Consider the following 18,558-nt stretch of genomic DNA (forward strand, 5'->3'; position numbering starts at 1 on the left):
ACAATCGATTTGATTACGCGAATCCGATCACGACCACAGTAACTTCCGCAAACAACAAAATTGTCAAAATGGCGAGGGAAATCATCAACAAGCTTTGCAGCAAAGCGAAGTTGGATAGAGACAGAGGTTTCAATGAGCTAAAAACTTTTTTGAATCAGTGTGAAGACGAAACAGTAAGCGACATCCAGAACGACCTCTTGAATTTATTGGAAGAGGATGACAGAGGGTGGGAGTTTCGGCATGGTGGGCTCAGTGGTTCTCGCTGTGTCCTGGAACAGAGAAGGCTGAATTTCGGGAACAATGTGAATGACGGAGATGACATCGATAACAGTCAAGAAGCGTTTGCCTTTTCCTTAATCGACAGGTCCACAGAACTACTAGACCACAATGAGTTTCGGGTCAGAATTGCTGCAGGTACGTTTCATTATCAGCATCATCTTTAATGTCGAGCAGCCTAACGAGGGAAGGACTTCCGTAACGAGCGACCACCCCAACAAACACATAAAAAAGATCCCTAACCCTACCCTACCCCTAGCCCTCAATTCTACTCTGTCTCAAAGTGGTCGCTCGTTACAGAAGTCCTCTTCTAACGAGTCCAATGGCAATGGCTCATCCAGTCAAAAGGTTCCCTTCTCTTTGACGTCTTTGTGCCATGTTTAACCCTCGTCCTGCAGGGGCTGGGTTTATGTCGCCTGTTTCGGCACCTCGCCTGCGTTCTGGTCCCGAGTCAGTCTAGTCCCTGGCTCAGCACACGCGCACCGAGCATCATCTCACGTGAAATTGGGGTCCCACGTCGGATCCCCATTCACGTATGCTAGGTCAAGTGTGTGTGCGTCAGTCTGCTTGAGTTTGTGTGCATTTGTTGCCTTCTTCTAGAACCACCTGCGTTGGTTCGTAATCGAGGCATACGTCTCATTCAAAACACGCCAAGTTGGTAGCTCTAGATATTCGTCCAATGAAATTGTAGAAGAAATTGACCCACTTAGATATGAGGAGCTAGCTTGAAAGGATAGTCAGGAAACAAGACTTCCATTTTTCTATACAAAATCTTTCAAATGAGCTTGATTTTGTATGAAATGACACTAGATCTACCTGATAAAAAATAAGCTTGTTTGATAGTTTTGAATACCACTGTGCAGGTACAAAGAACAATTTGAGTGCAAAACATTCAAAAAGTGACCTTACATTTTATCCCCTTTCGAACCTCAGGTCATTCATGATAACAACAAGAGCATCTAGAAAGGTTATTCGAATGGGCGTAACTACTCGTAATATCTTATCAGCTTGTGAGAGGGGGTTATTATGTGTTTGTAACACTTTATAAATAGAAAGCTATGAAAGATGGAGCGTTATTTTCATCATCGATTAACACACTCTCACGATATTCAGGACGAAAACACACGTTTCCCGGCGCGCGCGCGCTGTACACCAACAGTACACACTGAGTGACCCCGGCGGCCTGCCTGGAATGTCCGACATAATCGGTTGCTGATAAGATTCGCATCTCAGCACAGACGCAGGACCAGAGTTAAAAAATGGTTTAAATGTTACCCCTACTAATCACTATCCAGTGGGTCCCTTATCCATGTGCACTGGTGAGCGTATTCTGCCCCTTTTGCTTTCTCAATGGATTGCGGAGGCAGCATGGTTTGCTTTAGATGTATGAATGATGGTGCTGAGTAGTCTTTGCCAATAACTGAGTATTGCAAGTTCCGTGTTTCGCAGCTGAACTGCATGTGTGTGTGTGCATGTCGTCGGTCTGGTGGTTTGTTGTGGTGTAAACCTCTATGCGTTTCTCTGGCTACTTCTTGCATTTGAAACATTTGCATCTTTTTGAAACTGTGTGCATATATGTTTCATTTGGAACATGCAACATTGGTTGCTCTTAACCTTAAGATTCTGGTCCCTGATAAATGTTTGCCCGATAAACGCAATCCCGCGCGGCGCTCCACAGCTGGTCCCTGATCAGTCGTCGTCCCGCGTGGGCAACACATTTCGTTTAGTGCGGGGTCTGCATCTGTGTGCTAAAATGTGTGTGCGTCAGTCTGCTTGTGCCTGTGTGTCCATCTGGAACTTACTGCATTGTTTTGCAATGCGAGGCGTTGGTAGAGATAACAGAGCGTCGGTTGAGACGTTCATCCAATGAAATATGAGCATTTTGACCCAGTTAGACACTTGAGGGACTCGAAAGGATATTCAGGAAATAGGACTTTCATCTTTCAATGCAAACACCTTTCCTCACTTTTCAAACGATCCAATTCTTACACCAAACGTTGTTTCCTGATGTAAATAATCATATTTGGTGGTTTTTGAACCATTGTCCTACCAGAGGGAGAAATTTGAGAGCAACTGGATAAAAAAAATATTCGGAAATTATCCCATTTTTTTCCTCTTTCGAACGATAGCTGATAAGCAACTGTTCACAAGTTCATTCATAATAGGTGTGATAGGTGTGAAATCTGGAAAAGTTATTCGATTTGGTGTAACTTCCAATCTCAGCGTTTCTGATCAACCGACGAGGAGATAATGGGATTATTCGTGTGATCGTAACACTTATTCATTGATCATATCAGTTTGCTATAAAAGATGAGGTGTTTCCCTGACCTGCCGCGGCACGCTCGCGTGACCGGTGTCTGACCCCGGCGCCCCGCGGCACAAGCTCGCGGGCGACGTTAGTGGGTCATCGATCGGTAGGGGCCCTCTTCCGGTTAACCCCGCAGGACTAGAGTTAATGCTTGTTCAATGAAATTATACTAGAACAAATTGACCCAGGTAGATATGAGGAACTGGAATGCAGTGATGATGATGATCACATCATGCTCACTTCATTTGCTTCAGCCATGATAATAGGGATTTCAAAAATGACAGTCCGAATAGAGAAAAATTATATTCGGACTCTGAATTGAGTTAAGCATGACGTCCATTCTGACTTCTGACCCTTGTTCCTAAATATTTCCAATATACGAACATTTTTTCGATTATAATTATAACAGTCGAGAAGTGAGCTTTAATATCCAGTAACTAGATCTATCTAAACTGACCCTCCCTGCATCATTGGTATGAACAGCTTATTATGATTAACTCTCCATGTGCACTGAATGTATATTATAAAATGTGAAATATATTCATTCTCACACGAGAAATTCCTCTGACATGCCATTGAACCTGCTCTAGCGGCCACCTGTAACAGTACAAAATGGCCATTTCCCTTTCCTCCCTGGCTTAGTATTTACAATTTACTATGTTACATTATAATGACACTGTGTAAGACATCCACCTGTCTAAGACAACCGAGACAACTGCTTTTCTCCTCATCTACGGATGGTCGTCTGAAACAAGTTCGTCTGTAATTATTTTTAACCTTCCCCCCTTCAGGTGTCGAATTTGTCTCTTTTCAGGTGAACTTCTAGGTATTCTGTGTAAAATTCTTGGACCTGACGTGTATGAAAAGAGTAAAAGTCAGATTCTTGATGGTATCCGTTCCAACTTGGAGAGACATGGGCTTGGGGAAGACAGCTCTCCAGACGACATGGTCGACTCCTCCAACCAACAGCCTGAAAGTATCTTGTCCAGCTCCCCCAATACGAGTGCAAGGCTCATTGAACGGGTGAGTTTGGGAGGTTTTCTTCTGACATTTGTTAAATGAATGATGATATAGTTATTCCTCCCAACAAAAGTAAAATTGCTGAATTTAACTGCAGAGTGGTTCGTTACAAAACTATGAATTATTATATCACTGTCTTTGCTATGACGTAAAATGAGTTTATAAATTCTTTTGAGGTTGAACCAACAATGGAAGTTGTGTGTACCATCATCATTAATACCTGCATATAATCAGTGACAACATGACTTTAATGTAAAACCTCCTGTCCTTATGTTTGTTTTCGCTCTCATTGTCAAATTGTAGTCTGCTTTATTAGGACAACACAAAAACTTTGTTGTACTTGCCTCTTTGATGTGAATCTAAGTTTTGAAAGTTGAAAGTAAATATTGATTAGCTGGAAAAAAAATTATGCTATTAATTATTATTGTTTTGAAGAAAAAAAAAGACAACTGTGTGTTACAGTAATATAGAATTCAGAGGAGGGAAAAGAAAACAATTTAAAATTCTGCCATATTTCATGTTCAGTTTCAGACAGTTTAGGACGCCTAAGGAAGCATAGAAGTCTGTTTATTTACTAAAATAATGGCTGGTGTCATATAATGGACTTGATTTTTGTGCACACTAGGACCCTGCGATTTATTCTCTTTGGAGATCCCAAAAGTGTAAAAGTGTGTCTTTAAAACCTCCTCATAAACCTGTAATTCTCTTTCTATTTTTCTGCAGAGGTCTAGTGATGCTTCACAAATTTTCCATGACACAGCTGGATGGAAGTCACTAGAGACATATATGAAGTAAGTTTTTAACTGTTTTATCTTTTATTTTATTTTTTTGTAATGGTGGAAGTTTTTCACTTGTTTATTTGTCTTCAATAAGGTTGAGTTCAGTATACAAACCAAACCATTTACAAAAGATGAACATGGATGTGAGGCCTTTTTTCCTTCTGTGACAAATAAGACAAACAGAGTAATTGATAAGCTATGTCATTTGGAAAGTGCTGTGTGTAATGTGTTTATTTTAGTTAATTACACTGTGGGTGTCTTTTGCAAGGTTTTGTCATGAATACCAGATAAATAAGACATTCAAAGTGTACTTAAATGGCGAAAATGTGTATTCAAATTAGGTAGAGAAAATGTGCTTTTCCAGTCATAGTTGTTTATTTATATACTTCAATTAAATCGAGGGTGTGGATGGGGTTAAAATGTGTGAACAGGCAATCATGTATGTCATCACCTAGGTGTACCACTTTTTTACTGTGAGTTAAAAAAACACCCCATGTTAGTCACAAGTAGAAGTGAAAACCGTAGTGCTTCAGTGGAACTCTACAAATTAGTATGTCAACCTGAATAATGCCCATTTCCATTTTCCCATAGAATAATATAGATAATAGATAGCATTTGTATATCGCAAAGCTCTATGCGTGTCACAATCTATATTATTTACCCAGCAGACCTGAGAGCATTCTGAAACAACCTCAACTTCCTGGGAAGCATACTGTACAAGCAGCCATTTACAGGGGCTAAAACACTAACATACTGACAAAAAAACAAATGAAAAACCTGTGTTACCTGTGTATCATACCTTGAAAAAAAGTGTAAATCTTTGATTTCATGAAGTTCCAAAATATTATAAAGAGCTAGTGATAGGTTCTTTTTCTTTTCTCTTTAGTTATTTCTATATACAATTTCTCATTTTTTGTCCAGCCCCTGATGTAATCCTGATTTTTTAAATATTTTAAAAATTATGTTTTATTGGGCAATTTTGTATTTTTTAATATTGCTCCCAGTCAAACGAAAAAGTAATCTTGTTTCAGGTGCCTTCAAAGTGTGATATTAGGTTGCGGCAACAAGTTTAATCCCTTCGTCGACCAAGAGCTGTTGGATCTCATCTTTGAGGCGCTGACCCATACCAACCGCTTTGTCCGTGAGACGGGCTATTATGTTTGTGGAGCGCTGGTGACCTGTGGCGCAAAAACTGGATGTAAGTTGACCTGGTTTTTGCTTTGGCATAAGGGTTATTTTCGATTACTGTACTTTTTCGGCTTGTTTGTATTTGGAGGCTTCATTAGGAGATCAGGGGCCCTCTTAGACCCATGGGGGTCTTGAAGATCTGACATGTCATGGAATTCACTCAGGGTAATATTAAGTAGACTTAACAATACTGCCGTAAGCTGACAAAACACTTTTTTTTTCATTTGAGCTTAGCGCCAATTTTTTAATTTGCTAAATCGAAAGCCTGATCAGTTACCCTAATTGTGTGGAAAAAACCATAGTGAAACTTTAACTTGTTTTTTAATAAATTAGAATTCAAATTTCAGAAGAATGCTATTTCTACATGGTTACGCTGACAAAAAAACTCTGTTTCTCGAAACTGCTTAGAATTATTGTTTTATGCATTTTGTCAGCTTACGGGAAAATACTGGTATGTTGTTGACTTGAGCGGAATGCAAGATAAGTTGGAAGCTTTTAGTTTGTTAAATGTAGGCACGGTATCACAAGTATTATTATTATTCCCTTTTACTAGAGACATACTGTAAACATACAATGAATGAACTAGTCTCTAAAGCTTTTTGCAGGTTTCAAAAGTGTATTCATATGGGTGTGTGGTTGAAGCTAGATGCCCGTACAATGGCCACATTTTGCCTTTAATAGAGCTGGACAATGTAAGCTCTGAAAAGAAATAGAAAGAACAGGCCACACTGAAGGGCCCGTCTCCAACCTGCTGTGTTAATTAAGTGTTTGTGCGGTCTCAGTTGTTGGGGGGTTTTTTCTATGAGTGTGCAAAAGTAAGTTATGGGACTAGAGTCACTACAAAATCGATAGCTTTTTTTACTTCTAATATTGAAGCAATCGGCAGTGTGGGGCGGATACATTTAACTGCTTTTCAAGTAACGACAGGAAGCATGGGTGGTAAACAATGTTTGGACTATCTTGGTAAAAACTGATATAACATTGACAAGTTTACATCAGCTTTTGCAGCATAAGTCCAAGGATGATGAAGTTGCATTTCAGATTGTAAATGGTATATGGTAATAAATTCTAATACATTTATGAAACCACCTTTTCCAGCTGAAAATGACAGTGAAGCAAAGTTGACTGAGGAAAATGCTATCTATCGGCATGGTAAAGTTTTCTCTGAGTATTTGGGGAAAGGCCTTGCGGACAACTGGAGTCAGGTTTGCTTCATATTTTTTTTTTTTCTTTTACATTGTTGGGACCGACACATTTGTGAAAACTTTTTGATTGTATTCATAACTGTTCATAGTTTGGATTCGAAGATGTTTTGTATAAGATTAGGTAAATTTTGTGGTTAGGTGTATGTGAGCAGATTAAAGGGATGACAATGCTCAGTACTAAAATTAGTTGGTATTTTCTGTCCATGATTAGTTTTTCATAGATTTACTTTATGAAGGTCTTTTTTTTTTTTTACTGAAAGTAAAATACCTTCAGATGTTTTTGCAAAACGTAGCATGTAATGGATGCATTTGTATGGGTTTTTTCAAAAGAGAACTTCAGAAATGGAGATGAACATGACTGAAGATGAGTTTTTCGGCAGCGCATATTTGGAATTTGTTTTTCAAAAGTCAGTGATTTAAGCGTGTATGCACGTATGTGAGCTGAGAGTTAGTATTCCATGAAAGAAAAGAAAAATGCTCTTGAGAACATTTTACTGAAGCAATGGTACTTATATTCTGTCTTTCCAATGGCAATGTTTTTTGTCTCTTGTCGTGAAAAGGTGCGCATGGCAGGCTCTGTGGCTACAAGACAGTTCCTGGTGAGTCTCCCTTCTGACGACGCCAGGAGCAAGTTCTACCCTGTTCTCATCCCTCGCATGTGCTTGAACAGGTATTGAACTGTTGAGATCTGCATACATTATACTGATAAAACTTGATGCAACCTTTCAATGTTATTGCCTTCTGGTTTTTTGTTAGAATAACTTTTAATTTTATTTGCCTTCTGTTTTTGATAAAAAATAGCTTTCTACTTCTTTTTAGAAATACTCTCTTGAATTTTCAATATAAAAACTGTCCCAGTCATGGACAGTGTTGTTATGAATGTTGTTACTATAAATGTCTCCCTTGATACAAATAGTCCAGTTACTTGTGACTTTGTTTCAGATCGAGTTTCTTTTAACTTTCACTTACTCGGGGATTACTAGCTAATTAATATTACCCCTGCGGAGAGACTCAACAGTCCCACTTTTTTCAGCCCCACTTTGACACTCTGAGGCTAAAAATAATAACCTTAATAATGATCTGACATGTGACTCGTATGTGATTTTGTCTTTGAAAAGCATGATCATGTGGAATGGGTGTACTAAATCATTCACCGTCATCAGTGTGGAACATTTGTATGTGTGACATCTCCTCAGGTATTACGTGGCAGAAGGTGTGAGGATATACTCCCAGGAGACATGGCGACAGATCACACATGGGGAGGGGAAGGCTCTCGTGGAAAAGTTCATCACTGATGTTGTGAGTAAACTTTGAAAGCCAAGTTTTATATGGCTAGTCTGCATGATAGCAGCTCACTTCACTAAGAACGTATCAGAACAATAGCAACACTGGTCAGAAATAATGGAAAAGACCTCTCTAGTGTGCCCATCAATTATCTGATTGACATCATATTGGTTCAGCATTGCAAAATCTAGCTAAGATGTTAGGTACTCTTGACACAACCTTGAGAGGCCCAGTTTTAGTGTGTAAGTATTTGCCTTTCATTCAGTGAATATGTTCCAAGCAGAATTGGATATAGGTTTTGAGATGATGGATGTGAATGTTTGTCTAAATCTACTTTACCATTTCACTTTTTTTTTCCCAGCACTGAATTTGAATCAGTGGGGCAAGACTGATTTTTAATGACCATTTCTCAACCTGTTTCCATAGAAAGATTTGGATTTTCTTCTCAGGTTTTAGTTTTCAATATTTTGTTTCACACTTTTCAGCATATGGTGTATGGATATAAGGGTGTACTTAAATTTGTTTTAGTTTTTTAGAGGACTCTTAGCATAAACAAAATAAATTTTGGAGTGAGCTAAAAGTACATCTCCTTTTATCTGTACCTGTTGCTGTGCTTTAAGGTTGGCTACTACGTTGAGTCGACTGACTCGGACAACCACGCAGTGAGAGAAGCAGCTTGTGCCTGTATTGCAGAACTCGGGTCTAAGGTAAGCCCCCAGTCTCTTGTTGATGGAGGACGCAGACAAGTTTTGTGTGCATTAGGTGCTAGAGTTATATCGTCAAAAAGCTGTTCAAATGCACTAGACCCAGAAAGCAAAATTTTTCAGGAGAGATAAAACTTGTTTCATTCTTTTGACAATTGTACCTACATTATATACCTTTTCTTGCTTTTTTTTTCAACATGTAGAATTTGAATGTGGACAAAATATTACTTGAGCACATGCAACCAATGCCACTGATGAAGAAACTGCATTGATATCAATAAATAATGGTTTCAAAATTTTGAGGCTTAATACATCTGAACAGCTGGCTGGCAATATGCTTTTCTCTTTAAGAATGATGTATGACATTGTATAGAGTTTTGTTTCTCTAACTATGCAATTCACCTCTCTTTACAAAATAATTTATAATTATAGTGTGCTTAATTTGAATTTTGTAATCTAATAGGCTCTTTTAAAGGCTTTTGTTTCAGTTGATAGTTTGTTTCAAACTCTTTCTGAAGTGGAATTTTCATTTCATTGTTCACATGTAGGAAAGTATTGTGAATGTGATAATATGCCTTAAATTAAACTCAGACCACTTATCGAGGTGTGCTAATATACCGTTAATCACCTATGCGATACAAGGCATTTTGTTTTTTCCCTTAGTCTTTGTAATAAGAAATAAATCTGCTTTTCTGAGGGTTAATCTCTGTCTGTGCTTTTTTTTTGTAACCAGATTGAGAAAGGCTGTGTGAGTCCCCATGTGGCGAAACTTTTAGAGACTCTTCTCATTTGTTTCAACGACGACAGCTGGCCAGTTAGAGATGGTGAGTATCTTTGATGCTGTGGTGTCTTTTTCTTTCTCCTAAAATATGTCATGAATGTCTTAAGGGTTAACTATTCCATGACTTCCGGGGAAAGTATCTCAATATGTGCTTTCACAGCCATCCATATTTGAAGTTATTACTTCTTTTCTATGGAATCTGAAAATGTTACCTCCTTAAAATGGGAAGCTGACAGTGTAACAAGGTTTATTGAAAGGTATGTTGGCTGTTCCAAGATATCGAACCAGTTTCTATAGTGAGATTATTAAAACTGGAAGTTTATTTATTATATAGAATATGTTTTCAAGACAAGATAAACATGTCATTTTATAACAATTTGACACCTGGTTTTATATCCCAGTTCACGAAAAAAAAAGTTGCTTGGCTGTCATCTACAAAATATTAACTTTGTTGTTTTTCCTTTCTTGTTGTTTCAGCGGCATGCATTGCCTGCGGCCATTTTGTCCTTTGTTTCCCTGAAGAGTCAAAGTAAGTCAGCTTTTCATTTTTTCTAGAGTACCATTTTTCATATGATTTCATTATGCAGATGTTAAAGATGGAGATAGCCATACTTCTAGTCATCGTATTCTAAATATTTAGAATGATTGTTTGTTTGCCTTTGTGTGCGTTATATGTCTTACTTAACACTTATTAGTTGTTTCGAAGATGAGTAATTTTTTTAATAGTAAAAAAACGAGATGATTAACATAAGTAAATGTCTTATGCCCCCATCAACACAATTTTGATCATTTATGAGGTATGATTCTTCATTTTTGCCTACGAGGGAGGAGACATCCTGGCAGAAATACATAGAGGCCCAATGATTTCAAACAGGGAAAATGACAGAGTTTTAACTCAAAAGTAAATATCTCACATATACACCTGACAGTAAATGCGTGCTCATATGACCTTATGCAGCTGCGAGCTCCGTAAAAGCCTAACTTAACTAAACTGACAATGTTTGGTCGGCTGTGCAAACATTAGAGCCGCAGCACAGTTGATTTGTTACTCCGCCATCCACTTGGGTGGGTAGGGATGACTTGGGAGAGTCAAGAACAAAGAAATACCACTAAGAGAATTTTGTCTCTTGGAACAAAGTTTTAATTTGTTCAGAAGAGATAAAATGGAAATCTTAAAAAGAGATGGGGCACAAACTGCCATTCCTTGTTTACTCTTTGCTTTCATTCTGCTGCAAGACATCTAGATGAAAGCCTTAGCCTTGCTCTTGTTTTATGCCTTTTGTGGTATTTCTAGTTAAGGCTAGATTCTAGAAATTTCTAGTTTTGATTTCTTGAACTGTTTGAGGAAAAGATACGTGAACAATAGGAGGAGTTCAATGAGAAGAAGGTGAATCTTTCAAGTGAACCAATACTGTGGATAGTATAAATTCCAAAGATGGATCTTAAAATAATGAATACTGTGAACAGTCAAAAGATAAGAAGGGAAATGAGAAAAACAGGGCGTACACTGTCTCGTACCCGCTACTTACAATGCTCCTTTTCTCTATTTCAGGTCTTCTTTGCCTGCCTTGTACCCACTGTTCTTCAACAACCTGCAAGACAACATAGCATCTGTGAGGCAGGGGGCTGCAGTCGCCATCACCAACATCATCAAAGCTTATGGTGAGGTTTTCACTTACTTTCATCTTTCCTTTGCTAAAAGAAGCCGGTAAAGTTTTGAGACCGCTACTAGTACAATAATGATTTATTACGCCGTTCGATCGTGAAAATGTGAAAAGTTGTGTGACACGAACCACTGTTAAGAAAATTGTTCTATTAGATTTTTTCCAGATTTCATAGTTCTGAGTGATTCAGGTGACAGTTGATGACTTTTTTCTTGTCTGTACTTGTTGTTTTCAGTAATGAATGATGTTTGATGAGTACTTTTTGTCTATCCAGCTGCACCAGAGTTTGTGGCTTACAACTAAGTGCCCTGTCATAAAGAGTGAAAATCTTGATATGTTTATTTACATGATGAGCTTTTTCGGTGTAGGGGGTGAGAAGTCGTCGTCACAAATTCTGCAAGCTCAAGGGAAGTTTGATTTGTGAAAAGTTATTAAACTTTATTCACTGAAATTTTCCTTAAAACATCTAAAGGCCTGGATTGACTCTGATGTTTTTAATCTGATATCAACCAAAGTACAGCTTACTTTTGCATTGTGATATTCTGTTAATGAATTCTTCTCTCTACAGTCATTTGATATTCTACTGTTGACTGAAGTACATTTCACTTTTATATTGTGATATTCTGTTTTCCCAGATTCTTGTGGATACAAAAATATGATATTTCGATGGCAGATGAAATCTTCTAGCCATTATGTAGTGATATTTCAGTGAAAATAATTGCAGTGTTTCTTTTTGTCACAAGGTGGTACTGAGCAGGAAACTGTGTTTGCCAAGATCAAAGAAGGTTTTGAAAAAATCAAAGATCAGCCAGCGTCATCAGAGAAGTATGGATCTCTGGAGAAGACGCCAGCGACGTACGGAGTGGTGAAGCAGCTCAGGGATAATGACATGGACCTCCACACTGACCAGCAGGTTGGACACGTTGATGTCTTGTAACATTCTTATTTCAGAGGATGGTAAAATGAGAGTTATCATAATTTGACTCGTTAGTCTGTTACTGTCGAAGTTAAGCGCTTGCCTTTTAGGCTAAAGTAGTAGGTTTGAGTTCAGATTTCTTCATGTCCGTAAATAACATTTGAATTTTTATTTTTCTCCCGTTTTGAATTTTAGCAAGAAAGCCCTACTTTTTTTTTTCTTTCAGCTACCAGACTGACTTTCATGTGCTTGTGATATCAGTGTATTGTTCCCCCATTACCCAAGAAAGCTATGCTTTTGGTGCCTCATAGCAGGTGGTTGAAGGGTGCTTTACTGTCTTTTTCCCAGCTTTAAATGACAGATGCCACTTAAACCAAGATCAGGGATAAGAAATCCAGAGAAAGTCCTCAAATAGGCAATTGACTATATCTCCTCTGACTGAAAATCAAAACAGGTCATGGTTTTGGATGGCAAGCACCTCCCATATCCTCAAATAGTCCATGAACCATAGACATCAAGTTAATGTATAATGAAAGTGTGGATTGGATTTCCTCCCTAGCAACACTGTTCACTTGTGCTGCAACAGTTGTTGTTGAACGCTAGGTCTCATAAGTATTATTACTCCTTATGGCTATGATTGTTCTGTCTCTCTTCAAACTCTGGCACAACTGATCTCACTAGGGTGTCTTGTACTGTGTGTTTCTGTGCACAGATGTACTCGTGTGGCTCGCTGGCCCCCAAGATGGGCCGAGGTGGAGGCTGCATGGACCACAAGTTCCGGAAACCTTCAGAGCCCTGGGAGCTGGCAGATGGGTAATGTTTTATAAATACATTTTTAATCTCTGACAATTTTACAGGTATTGAAATAGCTGAAGCAGTAGATTATTGTCTTGCCAGTGTCTTTTTTTTTTGGATAGATTCTTGGGTTCATGTGGCAACTGTGCTGAAATTCGTGTTATTTTTTCAATATTGAATGCTTCCTCTTGTACAATATGTGTGCTTTTCATTTGGTTGTATGGCCGTCATCATGTGGGTAGATGGATGACACCTTTGGTTCGCCTTACTTTTTTTTCCATCCATCTGCTGTCCCTGTCAGTCGGTCTTGCTTTCTTCCCTGTTCTAAATGACCACGTTGTGAGTCTTGTTTATTTGAGAGTGATGTCACAGAGGGAGATTATGATTCCATTGATTTGCTCAGGATGTACTTCTCCCCACTCAAACTTTAGTAAATGAAATAGGTTTTATTTTTCAGGGTACCGTTAATGTTCAGTTGTGGTACCAGATTTAAAGTCTTTTATGTCTTGGTCTGTGGCTCTCCTTTCAGCACATAGGAGTTTATGCAGGATATAATGTATGCTCCAGGCACTCATGTTGAAAGGAAACAGTTGAAATCTCAGGTTGCTTGTAACATGTAGGCCTACTGGGTTGATAGTAGTTGGTAATTTGACTCGCGCACATGGCTAGTTCAGTTAGTCTCTTTCTCGACTTTGGTGTCGTTGCATCCAGTGGGGCGTTTGTGAACTTACAATGTTGGGGGAGTTTTCACATCTATCAGCTTACTTTTACCTTCCAGATCGGAGATGAATGCAAAAGTCATACTTTTTTAAAAAAACAGTACTGTATTTATAGCAATGTTATATTCATTTCATACATAATTTTTCTAACGCTCTTGAAAATACTTAACTTTAAAATATTGGCTTGCAACCTTGAATTTCTAAATAAAGCGTTCGAACTTCTTTCTTTTTTTAGTCATGACTAATCCCTCACTTGTTTCTCTTTGGTCAGTTGTGTGAACCTCCTAGCAGAGCTGAGCCATGTGCCTGCGGTCACTGCTAAAGTGGGTAACCTGGTCCCTGCCATGGCCACTGCCTGCAACACCAAGGACTACACGCACTATAACAACTTCCTGGAGACGGTCTGTAGGCAGGTGAGCTAAACAGTGACTGACTGATCGTAAGGCCGCTTAGGGAAATAAAGTCCTTTGTCCCTCCGGGGGAGGGGGGGTATACGGTGCAGTTAGGAATATTGCCATATTGATGATTTTCTTTCTTCGTCATAAGTTTCTTTCTTTTTTTTTTGATCCCTGAAATGAGATGTACATGCTATTGCAACAATTGCGAAACGTATATTTAGTACAGAATAGTATGGTGGTCCCACTTGTTAAAACACAAAAAAATGGCAAGAAACGAGCAACAGGTACCGGTGGTCCAGTGGTCCATACCTTTTAATTTATTCAATAAGTAAGTTTATTATCAATAGCAGCTGCTGATTCAAAAAATCGTTTTTGTGTAGGTGCATGAGGCTGCACTTTCTTCATCACTTCTCATTGCAGTCTGTCATGTAGAGCCATTTATACTCGGCATCTCCTTCTATCTGGCTTAAAAATATGCTTTACTAACAACATACTACAGTCGGTCAATCATAACTGCAATATTGAGTTATGTTGTTCACGGGATGATGTTCTGTTGATTCTTTTCCTTGGGGTGGGTTTTTCTTTCATCTTACTGTAGTAGTTGAAGCTTAGTGTTAAAATGGATATGTAGTTGTAGTCGAATTACAGTTTTTATTGACAATATTTTTTATCTCCAGCTTCCCAACTTGGCCAAAGGACTTGGGAAAAGGCCCTTCAAAATGTACTTGGAAATGTTCTTGGACTACATATTTGATGCTCTGGTTAGTAGCCTACATGTTTCCTGCAAAACATGTTTATTTTAACCTGGTGTTCGGGTATTTAGATGTACAGCATTAAAAAGGAAAAAAGTCTAGTGGCAAGTATAACCAGAAACTGTTTTGAAGTGTATAATGAAAAGAAGTTAGTGACAATTGTAACGGGTAAGACTGTTTGAAGAAGGGATCACAAATGACTGACTGGCTGAACATTTTTTACGCCTCCATCAACACAATTTAACACATTACACCCTAAGTATCTGGACGGGAAGTCCATTGTTAGATCCTAAGCAAGGGGAAGGAACCACCTCCGGTGATAAACAAATTCCCAAAATCCTGAAAAAATAAAAGTTAAAACGAAAAATGAATGTAGTTTCAGAAAAATATAACTTTATGTATGCACAAACTGTTGGAAATGTTCTAACTTTAGTTCAATCGGGGTGTCCGACCCGTCACTCTCACTCTCAGACTCGCGGTCGGGCCCTAGATCTAAATTCTAGATTTTCTACATCTGATCGATCGGAATCGCCCCAAACTCTTGCTACAACGTTTTCATCAAAATCTGAGTCATCTGATTTGTCAGATGCTTGTTTTTGCTCAAATCCATCGTTATTTCCTTTTTCGAACTCAATTGTGTCGCTTTTCAACAAGTCGAGACACTTTCGAAGTGTCGGTAACGCGATCTCACTTCGTTCGGCTCTAATACTAAAATCGTTTCGGTATCAAATGAAAGAACAAACTTTTTGCAATAACTATGCAAATCAAAATCTCGGCCCCAGAGTCTCGTCAAGGCAAGACTTCGTTTCTGAAGACGCTCAATCGGCGCGGGCAAGTGAGGGTGGAGAGCGTAAGGGAATTCCCGGGCGAGTTAGGGTGGAGCGCGTAAGGGAATTCCCGGGCGAGTTAGGGTGTGTTAAATAATGTAGGAGGTGGGTTGCTCCGGTGTTTCTTTTCAGGGCCAATTCAAGCCATGTGTCGATGAATAATTTTCTCACTACATGGAAATCAAACTTACATCTTCTGCTTGCAACAGCAAAGATCCTACCCGTTGCACCATAGACTCCTGTCCACATGAATGAAAAACTTTTGAAACTGTGCTACTCACAGGAGTATGTGATAAAAAAGCAGAGGCATATTATAAATTATGAACAATATGCTTAGTGTCACTTGCAAATTAACTTTGAAATGTTTTAGCAGTAGTTCTTTCAAACGTGCCAGCCTTTTACTGTTAGGGTTTATTGGGAACTCGGTGTTTCTCAAGGCTAACCCAGAAACAGCAGTGGGTGGTTGGAGGGTACCACTGATTGGTCCTATTTCTTTACCATTCTTTAGTTGTTTTTTATTTGCTTTGCTTTTTCACAAGACTATTACCATATTGTCGTAATGATTCTTTTTGATTGTGAATGATTGGACATGTCTTGTGTTTATAAACAGATCTTTTTAAGGAGGCAGGCTGCTTCAGTCCTGTTTGTCAGAGCCATCCTTTGATTTGTTGGCGTCCATGTCCTTATAGGTCGATGGAGAATCTGTGTAAAATATCCTTCCCCATTTGGAAATAAATCTCATGACTTGAGTGTTTTATGATGCTCTGTAGAGCTGATCTTGGATTTTTTCCTGTTGTTTTTCTTGTTTTTTGGTATTATTGTTAAGGGCATTGAGCACTTTCTTCGTGGAATTACACTATATATGGGAAATTAAGTTTTATTATAATTTTCATTTGTCTTTGTACAGAACTGCACCATTAACTATTTCACAACTTTTCACAGGAGAGTGATGTGGCCTTGACCTCGGCCGCTGCGTCCCAGTGTCTCATTGACCTCAGCCTGTTTCTTGGTGCGGGAATTTTCCGAGGGAGAATAGAGAACTATAACAGCATGTAAGTATTAATCTAATTGTTTTTTAGTGCTGCATATTGAATGAATGTCTACAGGGCTATTGGTTAAAGATTCCCGCAAGGATTTATATTTTCTCTGATTTTTCATGTCAAAATCCCTGGGCAATTGATAAATATGAATGTCCGTTGTAAATTCAGTGTAACAACTTTGAACAGCGCTAGATCATTTTAAAACTCTGTCATGTTTGTATATCGTAAACTGACTCTTGCCAATTCTTTTTTTTTTTTTTTTTTTTCTTCAGGTACCTAAGGCGTTTCGATTCCATCCCTGGTGTTCCAAGATCCTGAAAACCTCTGTGATAGTTGTCTTCTTAACTGTGTGTGAAGCGTTTTCCAGAGCAATCAAAGCATTATGCAGTGTTCCCTCTTGTTACTTACAGCATCACATGTAAGGTTTATTGATTACAATCATATGGATGAAAGACATGCCTTGTAAACCACTTTTGTGATTTGATAACTCAAGGAGATTTTGACATTTCTAGAAATGTCCCTCTAGTTGGTTGTTAGAACGACATTCTGTTTTTGATATGTTAGTTATTATTTTTAGAGGTTTTCATTTCTTTTATACAGTTTGTGATAGCAGTGCGTGTTGTAGGCTGTGCCGCCTCTTGTTCCCAAGTATGATTGAAAGTGTTTTATGCCTACTCTGGAAAAATTTAGATGATGTAGAACATGGGGTGCTTCAGTCATTCCTCCTGTCACAATTGCATATTTCCCAGCAGAGTATATATTGAGATGCTCAATAAATCATCTTCCATCCATGGGAACCAGATCCAACATTTTTTTTAGCCTGCACAGCAGAAATCCTAAGTATTTTTCCAAGGAGTGTGATGCTCATACGTTGTGAGGAGTACTGAGAATAAAGGAAGAAAGCAGAAAGGTTACCTGCGCTTTTGAAAGTCTTATTAAAATTTTCTTAAAATGTTACGGGTTTTTAATTCTAGTGCCATGATGTGAATCCTGCTTAATGCATGTGTTGTGATTAACAGAGACAGTTTTTGGGTTGTTGGGTTGTATTTTTCCAGTATGAGCTTCTACGATATTATGCTTATGTCAATCAGAGCAAAATCCATGTAGAGGAGAATGGAGCTTAAGAATATCAAGAATTTTAAAGTGTTTCATTTTAGTTTGTTGGGGTTTTGTTTGTTTGTTGTAAGTTGTTGTTGTTTTCTTTTTGGGGGGGGTTAAAGGAAGTTTTTCTGCTTCTTATAGTGGGTGCTTTACCATGTTACCATGCTTTGCAAAGTGATATATCAAAATATGCCTCTCTTAAAATATACATCTTGTGTTTGACTTCAGTCCAAAACTGACTCTACATACACATACTCTGTTGTTGTTTTGGTACAGAAGAAAAGGTCAATAACAAAGACATTTAGTTCCTCTGCTTTGAATATTGTCACGCTTAAGCCCTTTCAACACTGTTATGATCTGTGAGATGTTAATGATAATAACATTGTCAGTGTCTTGCAACCAGTTTTAGTTTCAAAGAAGTGAGTATGTGATAGCTTTTCACCATCTCAGTCAGGAAAAACCTGCAGAACTTAAATCATTCAATGAACACAAGTGAAAAGTAGACGGGACACTATAAAAGAGCTACTAAATAGAATAAATTTATCTCACCTTTCAGTTTGAGTATATCATTGCAAAAACAAAGGAAGTATTTATATCGTCTGATTTTTTATTTGTTCCATGTTTACTGGTGTGGCCGACAGTACAAGCTACAGTGGAAACTATATATAACAGGCCCGGTTATAACAGGGATCCGGTAATAATCTCCGTTTTTTCCTCTCTTTGTCTCTATTAAAAGTTATCGGCAATAACAGGGCCTCATCGGAGCCCAATTGGTTTTAGAAGGGACAAAGGCTCGTTAAC

At 38.4% G+C, this 18,558-nt stretch overlaps 1 protein-coding gene across 1 annotated transcript; it reads left to right on the forward strand.

The window, feature by feature from the left end:
- Positions 1–42: 42 nt before the first annotated feature.
- Positions 43–18,335, forward strand: LOC101848704. Its single transcript, XM_005089141.3, has 17 exons — positions 43–414; positions 3,399–3,607; positions 4,328–4,395; positions 5,415–5,581; positions 6,670–6,776; positions 7,337–7,446; positions 7,973–8,075; positions 8,681–8,767; positions 9,498–9,588; positions 10,023–10,074; positions 11,098–11,207; positions 11,953–12,122; positions 12,838–12,938; positions 13,911–14,052; positions 14,715–14,798; positions 16,559–16,668; positions 16,929–18,335. Exons 1-17 carry the CDS (start codon positions 69–71, stop codon positions 16,972–16,974), a joined length of 2,103 nt encoding a protein of 700 aa, XP_005089198.1. The 5' UTR covers positions 43–68; the 3' UTR covers positions 16,975–18,335.
- Positions 18,336–18,558: the final 223 nt, after the last annotated feature.

This window comes from Aplysia californica, unplaced genomic scaffold, assembly GCF_000002075.1.
Source record: "Aplysia californica isolate F4 #8 unplaced genomic scaffold, AplCal3.0 scaffold00003, whole genome shotgun sequence".
NCBI lineage: Eukaryota > Metazoa > Mollusca > Gastropoda > Aplysiida > Aplysiidae > Aplysia > Aplysia californica.